General features: G+C 47.3%; 1 protein-coding gene across 2 annotated transcripts in view; it reads right to left on the minus strand.

The window, feature by feature from the left end:
- CAPZB (capping actin protein of muscle Z-line subunit beta) overlaps positions 1–24,915 on the minus strand; it is a 139,184-nt gene that overhangs the window by 65,747 nt on the left and 48,522 nt on the right. For both annotated transcript variants that reach the window (XM_060089063.1, XM_060089062.1), the window contains exon 2: positions 9,116–9,205. In XM_060089063.1, coding sequence (XP_059945046.1) covers positions 9,116–9,205 — 90 coding nt within the window. The remainder of the gene's footprint in view (positions 1–9,115; positions 9,206–24,915) is intronic.

Below are 24,915 nucleotides of genomic sequence, written 5' to 3' on the forward strand. Positions count from 1 at the left end.
TGGTGACCTTGGACAAGCTGCCGAAAGCCCCTGCTGTTGCTTCCGCCTAGTAGGGACGGACGACAGCAACAACCTCAGAAGGTGTTTTCTCAAGATTTAAGGAGATACAGTCTTTGCCAGAAGCTACAACTATTTTTCAGAGTTTGTTCTTTGCCTTTTAAGTTTTTTTGGATTAAACTTTTAAGTTAAATTTGCATATTTCAAAGCCATCACGTTGGCATTAGCTTCTATGCCTTATAAAGGCCTCCCCCCCCACCTCAACATCAAACGTCATTGACGTTTTCCCTCTGATTCTTTCATGTTCGTTTAATATTAGTTCCTTAATCCATCAGGAGTATGAGTACCTGCTATGCAATAGATATTCAGCTTGTTTTCCTTCAAAACTGTTAGCTGTTCCAGCAATTTTGCTGAAGAATCAATTCTTTTCTCGCAGTGAACTGTGACTATCACCTGTAACACACCCTAAGTTCTTCCATCCCGGGGCCTGTTTCTGAGCTCTCGGACCGCATCCGCTCTGCCCTTACTTCCAACCTGTGCAGGCTCTTCACGCACGGCCGACCTGCCTTGTGGGAAGACTATTCCTAGGTGGCATGTTGTTCTGCTGTTACAAGTGGGATTTTGCCCTCCCATCCCCTGGCACCTTATATATTCTAACTGGTTTATGCTGGTGTGTATGCTGACTTTGGTACATTCGATTTAAAAGCAGTCACTTTCCGGACCCATCCCTTTAGCTCCTGCAGTGCAAAAACTTGCTTTTCCTAAAATTTTTAGACTGGCTTAATTAACTGAAAGAAGAGACTGGGACATACTACTTGGGTTTGGGCAACATGCTTTTGTAAGGAGCACGCCACCCCCCAACACACACAGTGCACACCGTGTGTGTGTGTGTGTGTTTTGGGGGGTGGAGGTAGCCACCTTGGCACAACTGCTCCAACAGCCAGGCCATGCAGAATCGGGCAGCAGTTTCTTTGCTCATCATACTCTGAAAGGGCTTCATACCAGGAGAGATAGAAGAGAGATTTTACATGTCTTTTTTCCTGAGGTACCTAACAAGTTCCACGGTGCCTACCCTACCCCCATCACAAATGTCTTTTAGAGTTTCACCTTAGAAGACAGTCTGGCCCTAGCAGGACCTATAAGAAATGACATACTGTAATGTTTTCTTTTTTTTCTTTTTTTTTTTTTTTTGCGGTACACGGGCCTCTCACTGTTGTGGCCTCCCCCGTTGCGGAGCACAGGCTCCGGACGTGCAGGCTCAGCGGCCATGGCTCACGGGCCCAGCCGCTGCGTGGCATGTGGGATATTCCCGGACTGGGGCACTAACCCGTGTCCCCTGCATCGGCAGGCGGACTCTCAACCACTGAGCCACCAGGGAAGCCCTGTTTTCATTTTTAAAGACAGCAATTCAACAGACAAGATTCTCCTCTCGGTCACGGATCAGTTATGGGACTCATGGGGTGCTGGGGCATTCTCAGTTTCATCTATAAAAGGGGAACCCCCCCCCACCACTCGCTTCACAGAGCAGCCGTGGAGAACAAACAAGGTAACGGATGAAATGTATTAGTAATGAGGCCCATAGATATCAGTGCTTCTGACATCTGATGGATCTCTATGAAAGCAATTTATTTTCCTATGTCATCCATTGAAAAAGATTTTATGAAGAATGAAAAGAGGGGAGAAGCAAATTCTAAATCTGAGACCCAACAATAAATAATTTTTATTTTGAACTCTATAATATCCTATGAAAAATAACAAAAGCATACTACTGGGTGGCTGACATTAAACGGGATGGGAGACAACTAACTTTCAAATCACCTAGCTCTGGAGCATTTCAAGCCCGCAGCCATAGTGGGTAATCTGCCTCGACTGTTCTGGAATGCTCAGGACAGTCTCCGGGAGCAAAGCGGCCCCTGCTCCGCGAGGAACACACACACACAAGAAAGCAAATGACCCTGTACTCTTCTCCTTTATTCATTCGGTTTCAAGTTTTAACAGGTCTGGACTGCATGTTCAGGAGGCAATTCACGTCCTCCTTAACTGGATCAAATGAGGGTCTATTATTCTGCATATAACAGAACTCATCAGAATTTCAAATAACTTCCGGCCGTATCTATGGGGGGGTCGGGTGAGGGCCCCCCAGGAAGCCCCATTTCCTCTTTCTAAGCAAATCACGACATTTAGTCCTAGTTTAGAAGGGCTGCCTAGCTCCACCTTGACATAAATCACCGTCAGGTGGCAGAGTCCTCACCTTAGCAACAGGCTGGGGTCGTGAAAGGCCACCTCCCTCCGCAGAGACCCCCTGGGTGGGGAACAGAGGGCCGGTCCAGTACCCTGAGTCCAGGGTCCGCTTTCTCCCTCGGCCTTCCTTTAGTCACTACAGCTGCAGTCCATTCAAAGAGCAAAACGTTTGCATGAAAAGGCTCACCACAACTTTCCAAGGAATGGAGTTCATTAAAATACTGCTGGGGGCCCTTGGCTGGAATGCTTTTTTGCCCTGTAAAACCGAAACTGCAGCACAGTCGCCTGTAAGAAAGCTTGGAACGAGCTCAGAAACATCAGCGCGACAGGCTGTTTTCAGGGGTCCCTGCATAATTACCGACTATTCCATCCATTCCCCTGCGCCTGCTCCAGAGACAACATCTGGCCTGGGGGAGAAAACTTCCCTGTAGACCCCACACCACAGATGCAAGAGTGGAAGCCAAGTGCTCCCACCTCCAACAGAAACCCACAGGAAACTTGCCCAGGTACTCGCCTGGGCCTGGCGGGCCTACAGAGCCCTGGCCCCAGGGTCGGGAGCCCCTCTCCCCTCGGCTCCCAGGGGCCGACAGCAGGGGAACGAACACTGTGGGCAGGCCCGATCACAAAGCCCAGCTGAGCATCTCCAACAAGGTCCCAGAGCACCAGGGCATGGGGATGGAGTGCCCTACTTCCTGGAGCGCCAACTGGACTCAAGGCTTCGGTGAAGAAAGCATTCTTTTTATGTTAAAATGTCTTGCATGTGGGCATGTTATGAACTGGAATGCAATTCTTTTTTAAAAAGACAAAACATAAAATTCTCTGCTAGAGGCAGCCACTTTTGGCTTTGCCCTCAAAACCCCAAAGATAAGTGTTTGCTCTTGTCAGGAATACTTTGTCAGGAATGCTTTGGGAAAAGAATCTGAGAAACAGTACGAGGCCAGGCGGAAGGTGGCCGGCAAGGAGGCAGAAGGGAGGGCGAAACTCACCGGAGAGCCGAGACTACTTCTACGCAGAAATGAAGACAAATAATCGTGCCTGCTGTGATCTGTGAGGGAGATACAGCGTGCAAAGCTGGCGTGGCCAAGCCTTCCGCCTTCCAGAAAATCTTGCCTGAATTCCCCACTAAACGTCAGCTCTGCAGAGCCAGGCCTTTCATCTCGTACCCCCGGCACCCAGAATGGTGTCTGGCACAGGGAGATGTTAAATGCTTGTAGGAAGAATAACTCAGTTCTGCAACTCTTGACAGCTGTCCTCAGAGCTGATTAGCTGGTCCAGACCCAAGGGCCAAGAGGATCCGGCCAAGGTCATTTTTATCACGGATCAAGCTCTAGGATCCCTGCATTTTTTTTTTCCCTGTGGAAGAGAAGACGAGGAAGAAAGGCTGCACTTCTTCCTGGGTCAAGCATCGGCTCGGATTCATAGGAGGTGCTCAGTAAATGTTGACTGAATCCACTCACTTTTCGCCTGTTTAGTCTAAGATCTCTTCAGAAAGAAGACATTTTAACTGCTGTCTTTGAAACAAAGGAGGAAAACATGCTGGTACGAGACTAATTTAAACAGTGATGGTAACTGGGAAGCCAGGCAAGAAGACAACACGGGCCTGGTCCCTCTTGACCACAGATGAACCAGATCACGTCTGGCCTTAAGGTCCCCGGGCCCGGCACATCTTCATCCTCTGGGGACAGAGCTGAGTTTGAGTTGTGAGTTTTACCCCACACAGCTCTCACTGGGAATATCAGTTCCCGATTTCCTAGGTTCAGCTATTAGAGACTGGAAACTAACAATGCTTAGCAGAGATGAGACAGATAATCAATGATATTAATGACTGTTAAATAATAACAGCCTCAATTTCAGTCACAAAGGTGTGTGAGCCTGGCTCCATGGGCTGCTTCCCGCACGGAGAGTGGGTCTTGGCAGCACCAGCTGGAGGTCTCCACTCACTGGTTCAGGATCCCCCACGTCTAGGTGCACCCCGTGCACGCCAGCCTTCTAGTCTGTCAGTGGTCATCTCCCTGCGGACCTTGCACTACCTACAGGTGAACAGTTTCTGTGAGCTGTTCAAAGTACAGGCACTGCTGAGGCTGGCCCTTTCTATTTCTGGAGGGCAATTCTGGTTGCTAAAAAGAACTATGCTGAAATGAAAACCGATCAAGTTCTCAACTCCTTGGTCAGAGCATCAGGATGGCTCTTCCACCTCTAACCCACAGGCCTGACGGGATGGCCTGGGTGCTTTCACTCTCGTTGGGAGAGGAGATCCAAGAGCTGGATCTTCGGGTGGCTATAAGCAAAGTAGAGAGAAGGAATTAAAAAATGAAGTGACCAACGTTTGCAAGCAAAGACTTTTCCACTTGGTTAAACAGATTTAGGTCTATTTTTGGTTTGCTCTCAAAAAGGCAAAGGACAGCGGCCTGCTTGGGTGCCAATTTGCAGAAACAAACTCCTTCCTCAGCTCAGGGCTCAAAATACACCCCAGCGGAGAAGTTCTGGCTCTTGCTGCCAGCGTGCAGAGTAAAGCCATAGAAGGTCAAAGTTTAGGAAGCCAAGGGAGCATCTTAACGTCATATGATTCTGGGCCCACATGGACCTGTGGGTATTTCTGAAACAGCTTAACAACGGGTTTCGGCTGGCTTCACTCTAGCACAATGGGATTAATATGTAATAAAATGATGTTTTGGCCATCTGCAAAGGAAGGTCATTTCCCACCAATCAGAGCACGCATCATAATCCCAAGCAGCAAAAGCTCTGACAGTGGAAAGAAGAGAAAAGAAAACCGATCTGGCATGATAAATCGGGCTGCCTCGGCCTGGCTGCCAAGCATACGCCACATTTCTCTTTAATACTCCCCTGTAATTGGACCACTGGTGGACCGGATAAGTTCCCCACATTTTCTCTGGCGCCGACATCCAAGCGAGGCCGTTCCCTTCATGGGGTTTGCTGGCAAATCTGGACATTCTCGTCAGTCTTAGAATACCACCTCCACCTCCCCGTCATTACTTGCGGCAGGTGAGCACGGGAGGAGTGACTGCAGTGCTGTGCACCGGGCCAGCGCGTTAGCTGCTCTGAAAACGTCTGACTGATCCCAGATTACACGGAACAAAGGCTCGGATGCACTGCTTCTAGGAGACCCGTGACAGGGCGAGTTTTCTAAAATTAAAGCTTTGGGAAGGAACTAAAACTACAAGTGAACTTCAGAGCCACAGCAGTACACTCAGCATGAACTGACTCTTACAGGAATGAAAGAATTTTGCAAATCCAGTTAAAAAGAAACAACAACAGAAAAAGGAACAAAACGAAAATCAGTCATTCCCAGGGAAAATGGAAGAAAAATAGCAGTGATGAAAGAAAAACATTCAAAGGAGTAATTTCCAGGACTACAAAACCAACCCAAATGCTCCTTATGCATTACAGTGCATAGCAGGGGCCTCAAATGGCTTTTGAAGCATGTCAATATAGTTTTAACGAGGCCATGCCCTACCAGACCCTAATTCAGTGAAAAGTCAGGCTCTACTTCCATTTCGACACTCATCATACCTCAAATTAAAAAATTAAGGAGAATACCAACTCCCCAGCCCATCCTGGATGATGAGAATCCATCATGGCCTCTTGCTCAGCCTCTGGAGGTAGATGGGGCCCAAGGCGGGTCCCGCACAACCTGGCGAGGGGAAGTCGGTGCCTCCCAGGCCCTCCAGGAAGCAGCGGACCAGAGCGAACTGCGCAGTCTGAGTGGCCCAGCTCAAAGTAGGGAACGTCTTTCAAGTCTCTGGTTTTCTTTTAATTATGCGAACTTTAAATGATTTTCCATAATACATCTATGTTTAAAATGTTTCAGATTAGAAATGAATTAAATTATTTAACATTTTCCCCCCAAACAGGAAAGACAGACAGATGAGGGAGACACACCATATTTAACCTGTTGCTCTGAGTGTAAGTGATTTGACCTAAAGGTACCCAGCAGTTATCCCGGCAGGAGGATTCCCGGTGCTGCTTGGTTGGCCAGAGTACCACCCTGCTTCTTCCTCAGAGTCTACATCATCCAATAAAGGTGCAGTGGTCTTATGTGCATTAGAGGGGTACTGTGAAAACTAGATGAAATGATAAATAACACAAACAGCAGCATCCAGCTCAGTCCAGAGAACATAGTAGGTGTTCAACAAACGGTAGCTGTCGACCCCACAACCTACATCTGCCTCCATCCCCTCTCCAGTCACATTCTACAGATGACGACGTTACAAGTGGGAAAACAGCGCACTCTGACAGTCATCTCTGGGATGTCACATACTACACGTCGCACATCAGGGACAGATACAGTGTGGTACGTCAACCTGGGTCTAAGTGTCCTCCTGCAAACTAAACCCTTAGGATGATTCTCTCACTCAGTATTATCTGGCCAAGGTGAAGGATGGCTCTTGACACGGCTCTTTCATTCACCATCAACGCTGTAATTTCCCTGCTAAGCCCAAGTAAAATTGGTATAGACAGCAACTGGTACACCAGCTGACCAGGTTTCCACAGAAGTAGCTACACACACATCTCTGCAACAGTGACGAGCGAGTCACAGAGAAGCGACACAGCTATAGGAAAACACTTCAGTTGCCATAAGAACAAAATAGCCTGTGAAACACCAAGAAGATTCTACTGAGAAAAATTTGCTCATCTCTTAACTTCTCTTCTTGGTCTATTTCTAAAATACAGTAATAACTAAATTGGCAAACTAAATTTAAACGCAGCTGGGCACACTGTCATGCTCAGTGGAAACGCAGCATCAGCCTCTGCAGCTGACCAGGTTAGGGACCTGAGCCTACCCACGGCTTCTGCCCACCCACTTCCGCATTTGCTCAACCAAAACTCTCCAACCAAGAAAAACAAGCCACAGCGCACTTCCCAGGCTGCGTCTTGCGGTGCTACCTGACAGGATTGCTGAGAGTTAAATGAGGCCACGCGAGGAAAACGCTTAGCACAACACGCCGTGTCCAAAGTGCAGGATGTGGGCTGACGGCAGCAATTCCACATCAAATCCAAGCCCTCCTGCCGACTTCCAAGGATACCTCCTACCCATCCAACTTTATACTCCATCATTTCCCAACAGAGACCGTTTCTCTGACTCACATTTCACACGACCATCCAATGTTTGAGCCAATGTTTAAAAATTAGGATCTTTCACATAAAGCTCCAAATGTACGTACGGCACCCCCAGAAAAATGTGAGAACAAGCCACAGAGAATCAGACCCCACAGGGCAAGAAGTGACAGGAGCAAAGCGCCTGCCAGCCAGACCTCTTCTTTACATCAAGGCCACTTCAGCCATCTACGTCGCACCCCCCCACCCCACCCCCCGCCCCGGGGCTCTGGGTGTGGCATTCTCCCCCCTCCCCCCACCATTCTGAGCATATGGCGGGTTCGGGTTCGTTCGCATCACAATTTAGCATTCTGTTCTTTAACAGTCATCTAAAGCGGCTGGGCAGGTAGCTTCGGCTGGGCAGGTAGCTTCGGTGCTTCCATCACAAGCACCTGTAGCTGGCTTTCTCATCAGGGCTATTTACCTTGAGAAACCTCCTCTGCCTCATTTCCTGAATTATTACATGGAAAAGCAAGCAAGTTCACAACTCCATCCACAGGCTCGACTCTGTTCACAGAGCTGCCTCTCATTGGGAGTCTGTGTCTCTATAAATACACAAACAGTTGCACAACGGACCTTGCAGACTGCTGCGGAGAGTCTTACCTGGGAATGACATGAGTCTCCTGAAGTAACGTTTTCCCCTAGTAAAACTGTTCTGAATGCATACAACGGAACTAAATGTATCACTATAGCATAGGAACAAGTTTTCAAGCTACTATTTTAAAAGATATCTAGTTGATGAGCAATGGTTGGCAATTGATAATTACATCCAAGAAGATGGGGGACACAGTGAAAAGAACAGAGGACGACCTGGGAGGGCTCAGGTTCCGACCCGGAGCCAGAACTCACCGGCCAAATGATCTACTAACTCGGCTGGCTCCTGGGGCCTGATTTTATTTTACTTCTTTTCATTATTTACCAGAGCCTTATAGGTGTTTTTGAATACTCTGAACATTTTCAAATAACATTATGGTGCCAGTTCATCTCTGGCATCATTTTGAGACCAATCATTCCATATATGTGCATGAATAAACAAACAAATATTTTAAAAAGTAGATGTGATGAGCTCTTTAAAAGCCCATTTTTGTGTTTCATGCCATTTCAAGATAGAAGTGAAGCCACCAAAGCATTTGAAAGGCTAGATTTTTTTTTTTTTTTTTTTTTTTTCTTTTTTTGCGGTATGTGGGCCTCTCACTGTTGTGGCCTCTCCCGTTGCGGAGCACAGGCTCCGGATGCGCAGGCCCAGTGGCCATGGCTCACGGGCCCAGCCGCTCCGCGGCATATGGGATCCTCCCAGACCGGGGCACGAACCCGTATCCCCTGCATCGGCAGGCGGACTCTTAACCACTTGTGCCACCAGGGAGGCCCTGAAAGGCTAGATTTTTGTACTGCTTTGGCTGGAGAAACTTCCACAATGGCAAAGAGACTAGTAAAGCCTGGAACCAGGCACTGCTGAACACCTGCTGGATTTGTGTGGCCTCTTCTTCCCTAGGCCTAAAGGTAAGCTTCTAGAAGTGAAAAGAAGGCAGCTGGGGGAAAGGGACAGGTAGTATCAACCTTGATTTACAAAGGTGGCACCGCAAGAATGACCAGCATAGGAAACCCATCTGCTCTTTGGAATAATCTCATAACCCAGTGGTGGTGTCTAGTTGAAGACAGAGGAGGTTTCTTGTGCGATCTGAATTGTGTGTGGAAAAGGGTACACAGAAGCAATCCAGTACGAGCCCCAGCCCCAAATAAAACCACATGAACAGGCACATACCAGGTCTATCAGGTCGCTGAGGTTTTTCTCGATTTGCTGTGGAGGCAGGCGCCTCATCAGGTCCAAGGCACAGTCCAGCTGCTGATCACTCTGTCAAAGGAGAAACAGGAGTGTCTGAGTCATTTTGCCAGCAGAAACACCAAAAACCCCCCTTTCAAAAGCATTCTGGCAGCTGCAGCTTGCCCAGGTACCCTGAGACCAAAGAGGTCTGCAGTGGGCCCTCTGACACAGCCCTTGGGGGGGAGACTAGCCAGTCCCCCCCGGATGGCAGTGTCTGTCTCAAGTGGAGGCATCCAAAAAACAGTCAAGCATGTGGAAGTGGGCTGGAGAGTTTGGAAAGCTGCCTTGCTCAGGCCACGTCTCAAAGCCTCATCAACTTCCTTCGGCAGCTCTCCAGACCAGCAGACGTATTAACTCCCAGTGGGTCCTGCAGTGATCAGGCTCGAGCAGCAGGTTAGGCACTGTTCTGTGCTGTAACCTGGACATGAACGTCAGGAAATGTCACCTGGCCAGGTTCCTTGATGAGCTCCAAGCCAGGGACAAAGCCAGGCAAAGAACAAGCGGCAAGATGCGCACACACGTTTAAGTGCTTCGGTCATTCTGCTGAGGCTGGGCCCATCTTCCCGGGTGCCAGGCCCGGGCAAAACAGACCAAGACCCGAAACACCTACAGTCGAGAGCTCGCCCCCCCTCGCTGGCAAAGTGAACAAGCGCGTAAACCGGGGTCACTGCTGCCTCCGGGGCCCGGGAGGAGAAAGACTGCTCTCGTCCTCACAATACTCGCTTCATTTAATATTCGTGCTGCAGATATTTACTGAGAGCCCCCACGTGCCAGTCGCCATAAACATGCAATAAGTAATGGAGAGAGGAAGGAAGGAACTGAGTGGGGGTGAGACCGGTAGAGAGTCTGGTAAGGTGCAAAGTACTGATTCAGTGTACGGTGGGGCTGTAACACAGAAGGAAGGCCAGAGGCTCGAGAGGAGGAACCAGAAATAAGGTGGGAAAGGTGGGCCCGGAAAAATGATGGAGACCACTGCATGCAGCGCTAAGAAGTGCAAGTAAGGTACGTGGAGCCCCCAACACAACTAACCAGAGGCGCTATCTGATTTGTATCCTGAATCTGCTCTGCTCAGACCAATCTCAGGATTTTTGAAAGCCCTACATCAACACTCTTAAGAATCTTTATAAAGCATACAAGGTAATCCTGGAAATGCCACATTTGGCGGTAATGAAATATAACCTTTGAATCCAACCATCTGCCCTTCAAGGTACATCAACCACAAACAGGCTGTGGTACGCAAGGACCCAATGTGTATACACCAGAGATGTAACACATAACACATAAGTTAACTGGAAGCAGTTTCACTCCCAGGTAATGGATGTGGCATATACAGCAGGCTGTTTTTGGAAAAGAAAACAAAAACAAAAAACCTGTCCCCTGCTCAAGACGGTTATCAGTGACAATTTATTCTAACACATAAGTTAACTGGAAGCAGTTTCACTCCCAGGTAATGGATGTGGCATATACAGCAGGCTGTTTTTGGAAAAGAAAACAAAAACAAAAAACCTGTCCCCTGCTCAAGACGGTTATCAGTGACAATTTATTCTGGGACACACAACAAAATGGCTATACCCTGCAAAGAAACACACACACACACTCCAGAAACCTTATAGCACTTGTTTTGCTTAGTGAAACATCCTAGCAACCACGTATTCCCTACTTGTGCCGTGCCTTCTATGCCAGCCAAGGCCACAGGGACGTGGGTCTGGCCCGCTGACATGGGAAGACATTTTAACACCACTTCCAGGGTCAAGAACACAGATGAACTGATTTGACACTAGAGAGATTTATATTCAGTGCTCTGTTCTGCCATTCATTAACTTAGGACCTTGGGCAAATTTCTTAACCTCCAGGAACCTCTATTTATCCTGTGAAACCGAATAAAGGAAACTACATTTAAAATGGAGTCAGGAGGCCAGAAGGGGGAGCTCTCGAGCACCAGCACTAGGCATCAATTACACACCCCAACAGGAAGAGAGGGACCTTGTATTGCCAGCAGGAGGAAGGAAGATTTCTCCTTATCCAGCAGCGAGCCCAGGCAATGGGAAGCCATCACCACCCTGAACTCTCGCCTTCCTCTGATGGACATTCCTTCTAAGCAACCCCACCCCCACCCCAACTTCGTTTTTCTCTATAATGTTCCTCTCCTTCGTTTTCTGGGCTCGCCTATAGTCCTTGCTATTCCGTCCCTGAATTGCAATTCTCTGCAATTCCTGAATAAATCCATTTTACTGGTAAAATAACTGGCTGTTTTATTTTTAAGGTCAATAATCCATAAAATGGGGATAGTATCTACTTCATAGGGTTGTTGGAGTGATTTAATACCTGTGAATTGTTTAATACGCAGTAGTATGCATTTGACTGGGAGTGTTTTGTGTGTGTGTGTGCAAACACATGTTTTAATTTTTCAAATGTAAGTATTTTATAACATTTGCCCCACTGGACCCAACCCAGAAATCTTTCTGTTGCTCTCATCTGGAGCTACGTATTCAAACTCCATAAACAGCTATGTGCTCCCTTGGCCGTGCAAGAAGAGAAAACCTAAATGACTCAAGTCAAACTACTTAAAAGGTGTAAACTAATGGGCCAAAGACCTTAACAGACATCTCACCAAAGAAGATATACAGATGGCAAATAAGCACATGAAAAGACACTCAACATCACATCACAAGAGAAATACAAATTAAAATGAGGTGCCATTACACATCTATTAGAATTAATGAAATCCAGAATTCTGTTAATGCCAAAAGCTGAAAAGCAGGTGGTGCAACTCTGGTGGGATGCAAAATGGCACAGCCACTTCCAAAGACAGTTCGGCAGTTTCTTACAAAAGTAAGCATACTCCTACCACACAATCCAGCAATCACACTCCTTGGTGTTTACCCAGAGTAGTTGAAAACTAATGTCCAGGAACTTCCCTGGTGGCCAGTGGCTAAGACTCCACGCTCCCAATGCAGGGCGTCTGGGTTCGATCCCTGGTCAGGGAACTAGATCCCACATGCCGTAACTAAGAGCCCGCATGCCGCAATTAAGACCTGGTGCAGAGGAACGAAGGATGGGAGGGAGGGAGGGAGGAAGGAGGAAAACTAATGTCCACACAAAAACCTGCCCACAACAGTTTATGGCAGCTTTATTCATAACTGCCAAAACTTGGAAACAGTCAAGATGCCTTCAGTAGGTGAATGGATAAAGAAACAGTGGTGCGTCCAGACAAGGGAATGTTATCAAACCATGAAAAGGTGTGGAGGAAACTTAAATGTCTACCACTAAGTGAAAGAAGCCAATCTGAAAAGGCTACATACTCTATATGAATCCAGCTATATGACATTCTGGAAAAGACAAAACTATACAGACAGTAACAAAATCAGTGGTTGCCAGGGGATGGAAGGGAGAGAGGGATGAGCATAGGCACAGCACAGAGGATTTTTAGGGCAGTGAAACTACACTATATAATACTATATATAATGGTGGGTATGTGTCATTTTAAATTTGTCCAAACCCACAGAATGTACAACACCAAGAGCGAACCCTAATGAAAACTATGGATTTTGAGTGATTATGACATGTCAATGTAGATCCATCAATTGTAACCCTCGTAGGGGATGCTGATAGTGGGAGAGACTATGCATGTGGTGGGGGGGCACAGAGTATATGGGAAATCTCTGTACCTTCTGCTCAATTTTGCTTTGAACCTAAAACTGCTTTAAAAAAAATCAAGTCATTTCTCTTTTTTTCAAAGGTGTGAATTAGTGTTTCTCAACTGGGATTGATTTTGCCCTCCCCACCAACCCGCAGGAACATGTGGAATGTATGGGGACGTTTTCGGTTGTCATCACTGTCTGGAAAGGCAGCTACTGGCATCTAATGGGTAGGGGTCAGGGATGCTTCAAAACATCCGCGATGTACAGGACAGCCCCCAACAACCTGGCCCCAAATGTCAGTAGAGCCAAGTTGGAGAAACCTTGGTTTAAAAGGATTGTTTTGGGGACTACAGACTCCCAGACTCTGGTCAAAGCTAAGGCCCCAGAAAACGGCACAGAACATTTTACATGCAATTCTAACTCACAGACTACCTGTAACCCTAAAGACGGCTGGTCTTTGGAAACTGTCTCAACTGGATATTAACAATACTGAGAACTAGAAAAAAAAATGTCAGGTATAAGCCTAGCTACACTGAACCTTTTTTTTTTAATATTCAAAATATATAATTAGCTTTACAGCTCAATATCAAAAAAGCAAACAACTTGATTAAAAAACAGGCAGAAGACCTGAAGAGACAGTCCCCCAAGAAGATACACAGATAGCCAACAGGCACATGAAAAGATGGTCAACACCGCCAACCATCAGAGAAACGAAAATCAAAACCACAGTGACACAACACCCCACACATGTCAGAATGGCCACCACCAAAAAGACCAGAAACAAGAAATGTTGGTGAAGATGTGGAGAAAAAGGGACCCTCCTACACTTTCGGTGGGAATGTAAATTGGTGTAGCCACCATGGAAAACAATATGGAGGCATACATAATGGCAGTCCCATTTTCCATTCCCACCAGCAATAGAGTAATTCTACACTGAATCTTTAATCCAGAACACAGTGGGATGTTCACAAGGGATTAACTAGAAACCGAGTAGTGTATTATCTAGGAAAAGGAAAGTCATAACTTGACCAGAGAAGATCAACATGAAAAGACACTATTTTAACCCTTCCAAGGAGCCTGTTCACACGCCCCCAACCCCAATACGCTGACCATGGCTGCACCCTCCAAGGGTGCCGGTAGCATGAAGGCTTCCTTCTGGACAGTCCTCTGACTGGATTGAGTTGAAAGCACTAAAATATTACTGCAAAATGGTCTAACTTGTATTTTGCATTAATCCCAACAATCTTAATAGGAAATATTCATTACAAATTTCTAAGGCTAAGGATGTCTAACTATCATTCAATTAGAAAATGACTAAAAGCTTCCCATAAGCCAAGCAACGTGGGAAAGCTTAATGACAGCTTGTGAAAAGTTAAAATTAGAGTTAACTGGAGCCCTTGGCTTGGGGGGGTGGGGGGTGGGGGTCATCCCAAATCCTGAGGGTCCCAAACGGGAAATAGCACAAGAGAATGAAGAAAACATGGATGGTCCACAGCTACATACAACATGAGTGGCCCCAGAAATAGAATGATGGTGGGGGAGGGGAAGCAAGTCCAAGGGGACTACCTAGGATGCTCAAAACCCTGCAATACTAAACTTATTTAGATACACACACACACAACACACACGCAGTGTGCGTTGTGTGTGTGTATGCCTGTATTTTATTATTTATTTATTTATTTATCTATCTATTTATCTATTTATTTATTTATTTATTTATGGCTGTGTTGGGTCTTCGTTTCTGTGCGAGGGCTTTTCTCTAGTTGCAGCGAGCGGGGGCCACTCTTCATCGTGGTGCGCAGGCCTCTCACTATCGCGGCCTCTCTTGTTGTGGAGCACAGGCTCCAGACGCGCAGGCTCAGTAGTTGTGGCTCACGGGCCCAGCCGCTCTGGGCCTAGCCGCTCCGCGGCATGTGGGATCTTCCTGGACCGGGTCCGAATCCGTGTCCCCTGCATTTGCAGGCGGATTCCCAACCACTGCGCCACCAGGGAAGCCCCTGTATGTCTGTATTTTAAACCAATATAGCAAGGCCTTCTTTCTTATTAGCCAAGACAAGAGAATGTTAAATACAAAATTCAGAAGAGTGAGAAGAATAGTTATAAGGGAAGAAGCCACTAGGGGAAGACGAAAGTTGGTATTCATCTAAGTCTTGCACAGAATAATGGATTCAAGGACGTTCATAATATCATGTTGCTTAAACTTACATATATGTTAATATGTTCCTTTATAGTTATCAAGGATCTAAACATTTTTGAGTTGATATTTGTGCACTGTGTAAGACTGGGGTCCAGTTTCATTCTTTTGCATGTGGCTGTCCAATTTTCCCAACACCATTTATTGAGGAGACTGTCCTTTCCCCATTGTATATTCTTGCCTCCTCTGTCATAAATTAATTGATCATATATGCATGGGTTTATTTCTGAGCTCTCTGTTTCACTGTCACGGTTTCACTTCACTTAATATTTTTTAAAGGCAATAGAAAAAAATACAAACAAGAGCAAACAAGGACAGAAATGGGGAATTAGGAGCTCAGAGTCCAAAGTCTGCCCTGTCACTGGATGTCTGTGCGAGCTACTCTGCTCACTTAGCCTCATGGTCTGGGATTTGTGGAGAGGGCCTCTAAGAGTCCTTCTAGTGGGCTGTGCACTGTATCCCAGTCTAAGCGCAGATGCACCCACCACACCCACCCTGCCCTTCAACAGCCCCCTGCAGGCCAACAACTAGGTTTCAATTCAACAACCAAGCCTTGAGTGCCGGCCAATGGCCAGGCCCTGAACCAGGCGCAGTGAATGAAACCTAGTCCTGACCCTCAAGGAACCATCCACAAAAGAGCCTATCGTGTGAGGCATGTGATCATATGAGGCAAGTGTGATGTCTACAGCAATGGGACATAGAAGCTGCAGAGATGAGGCATAGCTCACAATACACTGATGTGCACTTCTTCATGTATCAATTATATTCCTAGCATTTCCCGGCTTTCCATTATTTTGTATACTGCCACCCCATGACCAAGGGCTCTTCATGTGATGGCTCCTTTGAAACCCTAACTGATCCTAGACACTTCCCTCATAAAACAAGCTTTCCCAGTTCCACCTCCCATGGGTGGCGTTTTCCAGGTTGAAAAGTAAATAGTAAAAGAATGATGTACTTCCCTGGTGGTCCAGTGGTTAAGAATCCACCTCCCAATGTAGGGGATGAGGGTTCATTCAACCCCTGGTCAGGGAACTAAGATGCCACATGCCACGGGGCAGCTAAGCCGTCGTGCCACAACTACCGAGCTCGCGTGCCTCAACTAGAGAGCTCGCATGCTACAACTACTGAGCCCATGCGCTCTGGAGCTCACACGCCACAACGAGAGAGAAGCCCGCACACCGCAACGAAGAGCCCGGGCACTGCAATGAAAGATCCTACCTGCCACAACTAAAACCCGATGAAGCCAAATAAATAAATAAATAAAATTGGGGGGGGGGGAGAATGACCATTTCACTTCACTCTCCATAATTCTCTGCCCATTCAATTAGTCATTCAATAATTATTTGAGGGTTTCCTAGGTAACAAGCACTGTTTTTGATGCTGAATGGTTAACATAACGAAGTCCCTGTCTCCAGGAACTTATGGTGTAGTCAAAACCTATACAGAAAAAGACAGAAGATGAGTCCTTGTTAGGATGTCAGAATATGGAGGGGACAGCTCCCCTGCTTTAAGCTGGTGAGGCTTCAAGGTGTCGGTTTGGATTTTTGGTTGTGTTTTTTCAGAATATAAACTGAGCTGGGGAATGTTTCACTTTCTGCTCGTTTTTCACATGACTGGAAGAAACGCACAAACTGCTTAAAAATCACAACAAGTAAAACAACTGTTAATACAGACTAGAACAATTTTTCAGAATAAGCAATCAAATAAAACACTACAGCTTAAACTACTAAGGAATTTTCAGACACTGGGTAGTGTTGCCAGCAATTTGCATAACTGTGCAACTTGGCCTACTCAATGAACTAAAAAGGCAGAGACTAATTTGGAAATTATCACCAAACAACAGCTATTCAGTCCCCAGGTGGGGATGCAGATAACAGGACATGTCCCAACCTGCAATAAACTCAAAAAAGCTTAATACAATAAACACACCTATCCACAAAAATGAAACACATTTCGCAAAGGTCCATATGAGTGGTGCAGGGAACCGCAAAAGATGCCTCAGAAGAGGGGGTACACGCACCGGTTACCACGGGCTGAGCAGGGGTGCCCCGGGCAGACACGGGGGCAGCAGGCGCAGTGAGACGAGGAGAGGCCAGGAGAGCCGAGGGGCGCTCGGAGGAAGGCAACGCAGTGGGGTGTGGCCCTGGTCCAGGGCCCACAGCAAGGCTGGGTTACAGCCAAACCCTCCCTCAGAAGGCAGTGGTGTCCTCAGCAGGCTCCGGGCTCCACGGAGCTCCAACGCCTGGGGACAAAACCTCGCTGCTCCCAGCCGTCTTGCGTTTGTCGACTTTATAGGTACAGCTTGTTTGGCCTTTAAAACTTTAAAATGTGCTTCTCCAGAAGGGATTAGGAGCCCCGGAAGATTTTTCCACAGAGGACTGAGAGGAATATTGTCGTGTCGTACGTAGTAGGTGAAGCGGATTACGGTTTCCAAAAAAATGGCCTTAGCAAGCTCTCCCACCCCCTCGCCCCATTACAATGTGACTCTGTCATTCCTCCACTGAGAGGTGGAGTCCCGCTCCCCTTGGAATGGGGAGAGTTTTGTGACTGCTTTTATCAACACAGAATAGCAGGATTCACCTCTGTCACTTCTGAGCCAGAAAAGAGCACCATCTTCCACCTTGCTTGGTGAACACCCACGCCTGCAGCCCCAAGCGGTGATGTAAACAGCGCAACAACTGCCCTGAGGCGGCCTTGCTGTAAGGAAGAGCAACAGAGCCCAGGTGGAAAAGCCACATGAAGAGACCTTGTGACTCTCAAGTGAGCCGCCCGGCCAGCCCCATGCTCCAGGCCCCCACTGCTCCAGCCTCAGCTGTCTGACTGCAACAGCACAGGACCCAAGGTCAGAACCACCCAGCCAAGGCTCTCCTGAGTTTCTGGCCCCCAAAACCACTGGAGATGCATAATGTGAGGATTACTGTTATTTTAAGTCACTAGGTTTTGGAGTGACTTTGTTCGATGCAACAGTAACAGATACAGAAGGCTGCCTCTGGTGACTGTGGGGACGCAGTCTGACCAGAGATGGGACTGGGGGCAAGAGCGTCAGCAGAGGGGCCTCCACAGCAACCAGGGCTCTGGCTGTAGGGCTGGAGAGGACGGGAGGGTCAAAGACTTCAAGAGGCAGGACAGACAAGTCAAGGGTACCTACTAGAAATGAGAAGTCTGAGATGACTCAGTTTTCCAGGGGGACCACCTGCTAGAAGCCGCTGCTGCAGCCCCACTGGTGTCTGTACGTTTGTGTGTGCCCTTTTAAAACAGTGTTTGTAATTTCAAGGACAAGCAGGAACTCACGCTGCTTGGCTTTCCGAGCATAAGTCCTACATGGCCTGCTCTAGTGACTGGCTGAGGCAGATCAGTGCTTTTTTAAAAATTTTTATTTATTTATTTTTATTTTTGGCTGCGTTGGGTCTTCGTTGCTGTGCGCGGGCTTTCGCTAGTTGCAGCGAGCAGGGGCTACTCTTTGTGGCGGCGCGCGGGCTCCTCATTGCGGTGGTTTCTCTTGTTGCAGAGCACGGGCTCTAGGTGCACGGGCTCTAGAGCGCAGGCTCAGTAGTTGTGGCACACGGGCTTAGTTGCTCCACAGCATGTGGGATCTTCCCGGACCAGGGATCAATCCTGTGTCCTCTGCGTTGGCAGGCAGATTCTTAGCCACCAGGGAAGTCCCCAGATCATTACTTAATAGCATCTGTCTATACATAAACAACCAACCAAAGCTTCAAGGCCTTCACAGTTTGTTCTTAAATTCATCAAGACCTTCACTCGTTTACATTCCCAAGAGGCTTAGAAAATACTTCATAGACAACACAAAGGTAAACTTCACTGGAGCCCAGGCTGACTTATCACAAATTTATGGAGTCTAATCTAACCATGGTTCGTCTTGTATAATCTGTGACCCAACAAGCAACTTTAAGAGTTGAATCGGTTTTCTGCCATGTGGCTCAGGAAAAATTTGCACTGGGGGCCATTTGGGGAAGATTCACAGGCCCGCCCAGCCAACTACTCATCTGTAGGTCACTTCTGCCACTGACTGGGTGCCCTCTGGTTGAATCTTCTGGAAGGGACACAGCGATGACAGCAGCACATGGAGGCTGGTGGCTCACCAGACACAAACACAAGCGTTCCCTTTGGATGACTGTCCTTCCCATGGGAAAATCCAAAACCCTATACCAAGTTAATCAAAACCACAGTGAAAGCCCATTTGGCAGATCAAGCCTCCTTTTACCTTTTGGGGTCCACTGTATATCATGACAGCTGGGCCAAGGTCATCTTCAACATAAAATTAACTATTTCAAGGTGAATTAATTCAGTGCCTTGGGTTAATGTGGTTTTGAGCACTGTGAAAACAATCACTTTACGCGTCTCTGCTTTAAAAAAAAAAAAATTCTGCCAGGGGAGTTGCCTGGCTGTCCAGTGGTTAGGACTCAGCATTTTCACCGCCATGGACCCTGGTTCAATCCCTGGTTGGGGAACTAAGATCCCGCAAGCTGCATGGCATGGCCAAAAAAAAAAAAAGGAAAGAAAGTAAAGAAAACCAGGTTGTTGACACAATAAAATTCTGGGTCAAAAAAAAAAAAAATCTGCCAGATCACAAAAATTTAGGTCCAGATATACTTTTCAAGTTTATCTAAGCCCTGCCCCATCATTTTACAGACAGCTAATGAGGTTCAGAGAAGGTTGTGCAGGGTCACATAGTCAGTGGCAGAATCAGCACTTGACCCTGTATCATGATGAGAGGTTGCTACTACACCCGTGCCATCTTTCCACTTGATTCAGTCAACTGCTGGGTGACGTGGAGGCACTGGGCACACAGACCTGAACTACCGAGACGTGGTCCCTGCGCTCCAGGAGCTCGTGACCCAGGGAAGAAGACAGCCAGAAAAAGACGCAAGAAAGAAGGACGGCACCCTCGTACTCTATATTTAGAGCCATCCCCTTATCACAGAGGCACGGGGCACTCCTCCCAGTGACCTTTTCCAGATAAGCAAAGCACAGCTGGCCCTCCGTCTCCAGGGATGCGAAACCCTCGGATACGGAGGGCCAACTGTAATCATTGTTATATGACATTTTATATAAGGGCCTTGAGCGTCCGGTCCTGGAACCAATCCCCCGTGGATATACTGAGGCACAAATGTACCAACTTTCTATTAATCCTAAAAGATGGAACTCCCTCTTAAATGTATTATAAGGTCCATGTTTTTACACAGAGGACAATGCAATGAATACAGTCATACCACTTTTCACTGGCCAAGGACACCGTTAGGAGTGCCCATTCCTGGAAAATGGCCCTGTGTCTGCGTTTTAAATTTTTCTACCTCTTAGACAGGCCATCAGCTACACTCCCTCATCTAATGTGCTATGGGTTAGGAAATTAGAAGCCTATTTGTTAAAAACAAAAACAAACAAAAAAACACAGGAAAACCCCCAACTTTGAGAGAAAGAATAAATCACAGATTCATAAATTGGGGTCCAGAGTCGTAGTCCCACAGTTTGTGAGCACCTTGCCAGTGTAGGGGTGTGTGTGTGTGTGTGTGTGTGTGTGTGTGTGTGTGTGTGTGTGTGTGTGTGTGTGTGTGTGTGTGTGTGTGTGTGTGTGTGTGTGTGTGTGTGTTTTCAAGGTTAAGGGCCCACAGCTTTCGTCCTTTTCTCAAAGAAGTCTAAGCTTGTAAAGGCACAGACGTGATCCAATAATAAACGTTCCTATTCTTCCACTTAACCTGCAGGGTGGAAGTAAGCAAGTCATCACTTAATCCCCTGGAGCTTCAGTTTTTCAAACCTTAAAACATGGGCCTAACAATGCTCCACCCTGCGGGGCCACTGGGTGTGTGTGGCGCAGCATCTGACCCTCAAGGGCATCCCCACAGTCCTTCCTCCACAAGCGCTAGGAACTCTCCCAGGATGTGAAGCACATGGCGTATCTGCTAGGACTTTAACATAATAGTTTTTGGGTGCTCGAGGGCCCTTTCCTCCCTGATTTTTTGCTCATTTGACACAAGTTTTCCATTTAGGCTGCCAGGAGTCTCTAGAAAGGCAGGCGGAGTGTTATGTCGGTTTCCAAGTCATTAAGCACCAGCAAAGGCGAGCAGACGCCACAACTCTCCCCCACTCACAGCAACCGCGCCCTGTTTGCAAGGAGTGCACGGCTCCCCTACAACCAGAGTGGGAGAAGGGACACAACTCCTGGGCAGAAAACAGTAGTAAGAGCTGACCGAAGTGCATATTCACCCACAAAAGACCCTCTGCCCTCTGCTTTTCTGTTCTGTCTATCCTCTCCTTGTCTGGCCTTCCTTCCAAAGTCCTCTGACCCATCTCCCCAGTCCGGAATGGCACCAAGAAATATTCCCGCCACTTCGCCTTCTCTCCAGTTACGGGTGTTCCCAAGCCCAGCTGAGGCCATCAGAAACGTACAAAGGGGACAGTCCTAGCAGAGACCCCAAAATTACCTTGACTCCCCATCCAGCAATGAGAATTTCCAAGACATATTTATTCTGGAGCAAAACTTAGCAACCTACATTCAGGCTCCATGTCAAACACTACAACAGCCATCCGCTGATTTTTCCCTTACACGTCCCTTCAGGGAGTGGAGGATCCAAAATGAATCACTCAGGAGGTGGAGCTCTATCTCTGCTGGGCTGAGGACGAAAAAGGTTTCAGATAACCGATTCAATGTTTACATTCCCCAAATCTGTAACTGCAGAACCGGGAATGGCTTCTCTGCAAGGACAAAGTTTACCTGGTGAGTTTGGTGGAATGGCAAAAACTCTCAACGAGGAGTTAGCCAACCGGGGTCCCAAAGGAGGCACAACAGTGCAAGCACATTCTAACTGCTCAAGCAGTCACTGCTCGGAGCAAGGTGAACAGTGTGTTTTGGGGTCTTCTACCTCTCCTGGAAGCAGAGAGATGTCCCTTCCCTCCGGCATCCTCCACCTCTATCCAGCCCCGCCAGTACCTCAGAAAGCTTGCTGACCCGTTCTATGCATGGAAACTCGGTTCCCTATCAGCACCCAACCTGAAGGCAAGCGCCGCCTGCTCTTTATGACTCTGCCATACAAAGCAGCGGTGCTGAGTCTACCCAGGGAAACACCCCAGGTCAGATGACAGCTGACACATCCAGGGCTCCGGATGGATCTCCGTCTGCCAGATTTCTCACGCACTCTTCCTGGCTCTGCTAACAGGCCAGCTGGGTGAACTGGAGCATTTTATCTTGGGTGTGCTCCCCTCTACCTCTCCAGATTTTAAAACAGAATCACAGAAATGTTAAGCTAAAGGGGATCTCAGAAACCATCTAATCGGCAAGTTTTTAAAAAGATTTGTTTGTTTATTTACTTTTGGCTGCGTTGGGTCTTGGTTGCTGCGTGAGGGCTTTCTCTAGTTGCAGCGAGCGGGGGCTATTCTTTGTTGCGGTGCGTGGGCTCTAGGCACACATGCTTCAGTAGTTGCAGCGTGTGGGCTCAGTAGTTGTGGCTCGTGGGCTTAGTTGCTCCACGGCATGTGGGATCTTCCCGGACCAGGGCTCAAACCCGTGTCCCCTGCATTGGCAGGCGGATTCTTAACCACTGCGCCACCAGGGAAGTCCTTTTTTTTTTCTTCTGTAATGAGGAAAACTGAGGCCCAGACTTATCCATAACTAATTAAAACTTACCATATAACTAAATAGCAAATGCCAGGACCAGAAAACAAATCTATTTATTATACAGTTTAGTGCTTTCCATCTGCTTACAGTTTAACTGTAAGTCAAAAGTGAAGAATGGGACTGGATTTACTTTTTAAAAAAAATACAATTTAGGGCTTCCCTGGTGGCGCAGTGGTTGAGAGTCCACCTGCCGATGCAGGGGACACGGGTTCGTGCCCCGGTCCGGGAAGATCCCACATGCCACGCAGCGGCTGGGCCCGTGAGCCATGGCCGCTGAGCCTGCGTGTCCGCAGCCTGTGCTCTGCAATGGGAGAGGCCACAACAGTGAGAGGCCGGCATACCGCAAAAAAAAAAAAAAAAAAAAAACAATTTAAAATAAAACTGTATTAGAATTAACAATGACATCATTAAGAATACTTACACAGTTGACCCGTGAATGACATGGGTTTGAACTGTGTGAGTCCACTTATACACAGATTTTTTTCAATAAATACATATTTTGTACCGTAAGTGTATTTTCTTTTCCTTATGATTTTCTTAATAACATTTTCTTTTCTCTAGCTTACTTTCTGGGCCGACTGTGGACCAGACACTGCATGTGTGGCTTTTGGGAAAGCATCACAACAGCTCCTTGAGATGGGCACTATTATCCCAGCTTTACAGATAAATAAACCAAGGCTCAGGAGGTTAAGTGACTTGTCCTAGATCCTGGGCACTGAATAACAGAGAAGGACACAGAACAAAACATGGTTTGCTTCCTGTGACCAAACAATCTCTAGAGAATGTTAACCAACCCAAACTAAAAGAAAATTAATTTCAAATGACTCGGAGAACAACTTGCTAGCTCACAGAATCAGACAGGGGCAGGAAGTCTCTTCTTCCAGGTTGGGCAAATTATGGACAGTTCTACCTCCTACCAAATTCTGAAATCTCCTGGCCCCCTGCATTACAGACTCTATTCTCACAAACCCTATCACTGACGGGTGGATTTCTCAAAAACGGTAGAGGCTTTTTCAGAGAGTTTCTCTGGTTGATGGTTTCCTGGACCCCTTCAGAACATCTGCAAGGTGCCATGACCTGTTGTCTGATCGTCGATGTTTCACAGATGTCTACAGCTGCTGCCTCTGCAGGACCCTGGCTGGCTTCATGTGACAAGAGACTAATCCCTCCGCTTTGTCAACTGGTAGTTAGACGCAGAAGTAGGGGAGATCCTGAGACGTCTTCAATGGATGCCGTGCATGCTGTCCACTTCTACCTCAATGGCACAAGAAATTCAAGAAGCCTTTCACCAAAGTCGAAGATGATTAAAGCAGAGTGTCCCTATATTCCAAAGAAGAGTTAAAGAATTTTTTTTTTTTTTTTTGGAAAAAACATCATCCACATGTTCATTGACGAAGGCTGAGAAAAGTATACTCCCTTTCTCAGAGCAGAAGCAGCCAATTCACGTAAACCTTCCCCCAAGCTGATTTATAAGATGGCCTGGATGAAATCCGTAACATTTTGGCCACGGGTTTCCGCCAATAACACGATGCACATGGCTTCCAGAGGTGTGGGAGGGAGCCTGGGTCCAAACTGCAAACCTCACAAATGGACAAGTCATGATGGGAAAGCAGCAAGATTTAAGGGATTTGGAGGAGACAAAGCCTCCATCAACCTAAGTATTTCATCTGCAAGAGGGCAGTGCTGCCTTTTAACTTATATCCAAAGGGAGGTTTGAGGAAAAGAACACAGTGTTTACACGTCAACCAAAGCAGCTGGACCATTTCTTCCCTGGGTTCCTGAGCTCTTATTTCAGATGCCAGTGTGAATCAACGTGGAAAACCCCCAAATCCCTGCCTGCCCTACCCAGCTCAAGGGCAGCTCCTTCTTACAGGGTCACACTCTACACTACCAACCACGGGCACAGCACATCACAGTACAAGGGAATTCCCGCAACAATGCTGGGCCCTCTGGCACCTCCAAATACATCCCCAAAGCCTTCATAGCCTTTGGTGACAGTGAAGGGCAATGCAACATTTTACCAGTCTGTGATAAATTTGTAAATTTAACCTAAGATCTGTTACAAAACTTCCAGGTGTCAGGACCCACCAGGCAGGGAGATGCCTAAAAGCGAGGTCCTTCCGGCCTCGATATCTAAGACCTAAGACAGACCCCCTTGCTGGGCTGTGAGTGACAAAAAGGACCTTGGAAGTCAGACAGACAAGGGTTTAAATCCTTCACTGCCACCTCCTAGCAATGGAGGTTTGGAAAAGTCCTTCACTTTCCAGAGCCTCAT

Source organism: Mesoplodon densirostris, chromosome 2 (genome assembly GCF_025265405.1).
Source record: "Mesoplodon densirostris isolate mMesDen1 chromosome 2, mMesDen1 primary haplotype, whole genome shotgun sequence".
Classification (NCBI taxonomy): domain Eukaryota; kingdom Metazoa; phylum Chordata; class Mammalia; order Artiodactyla; family Ziphiidae; genus Mesoplodon; species Mesoplodon densirostris.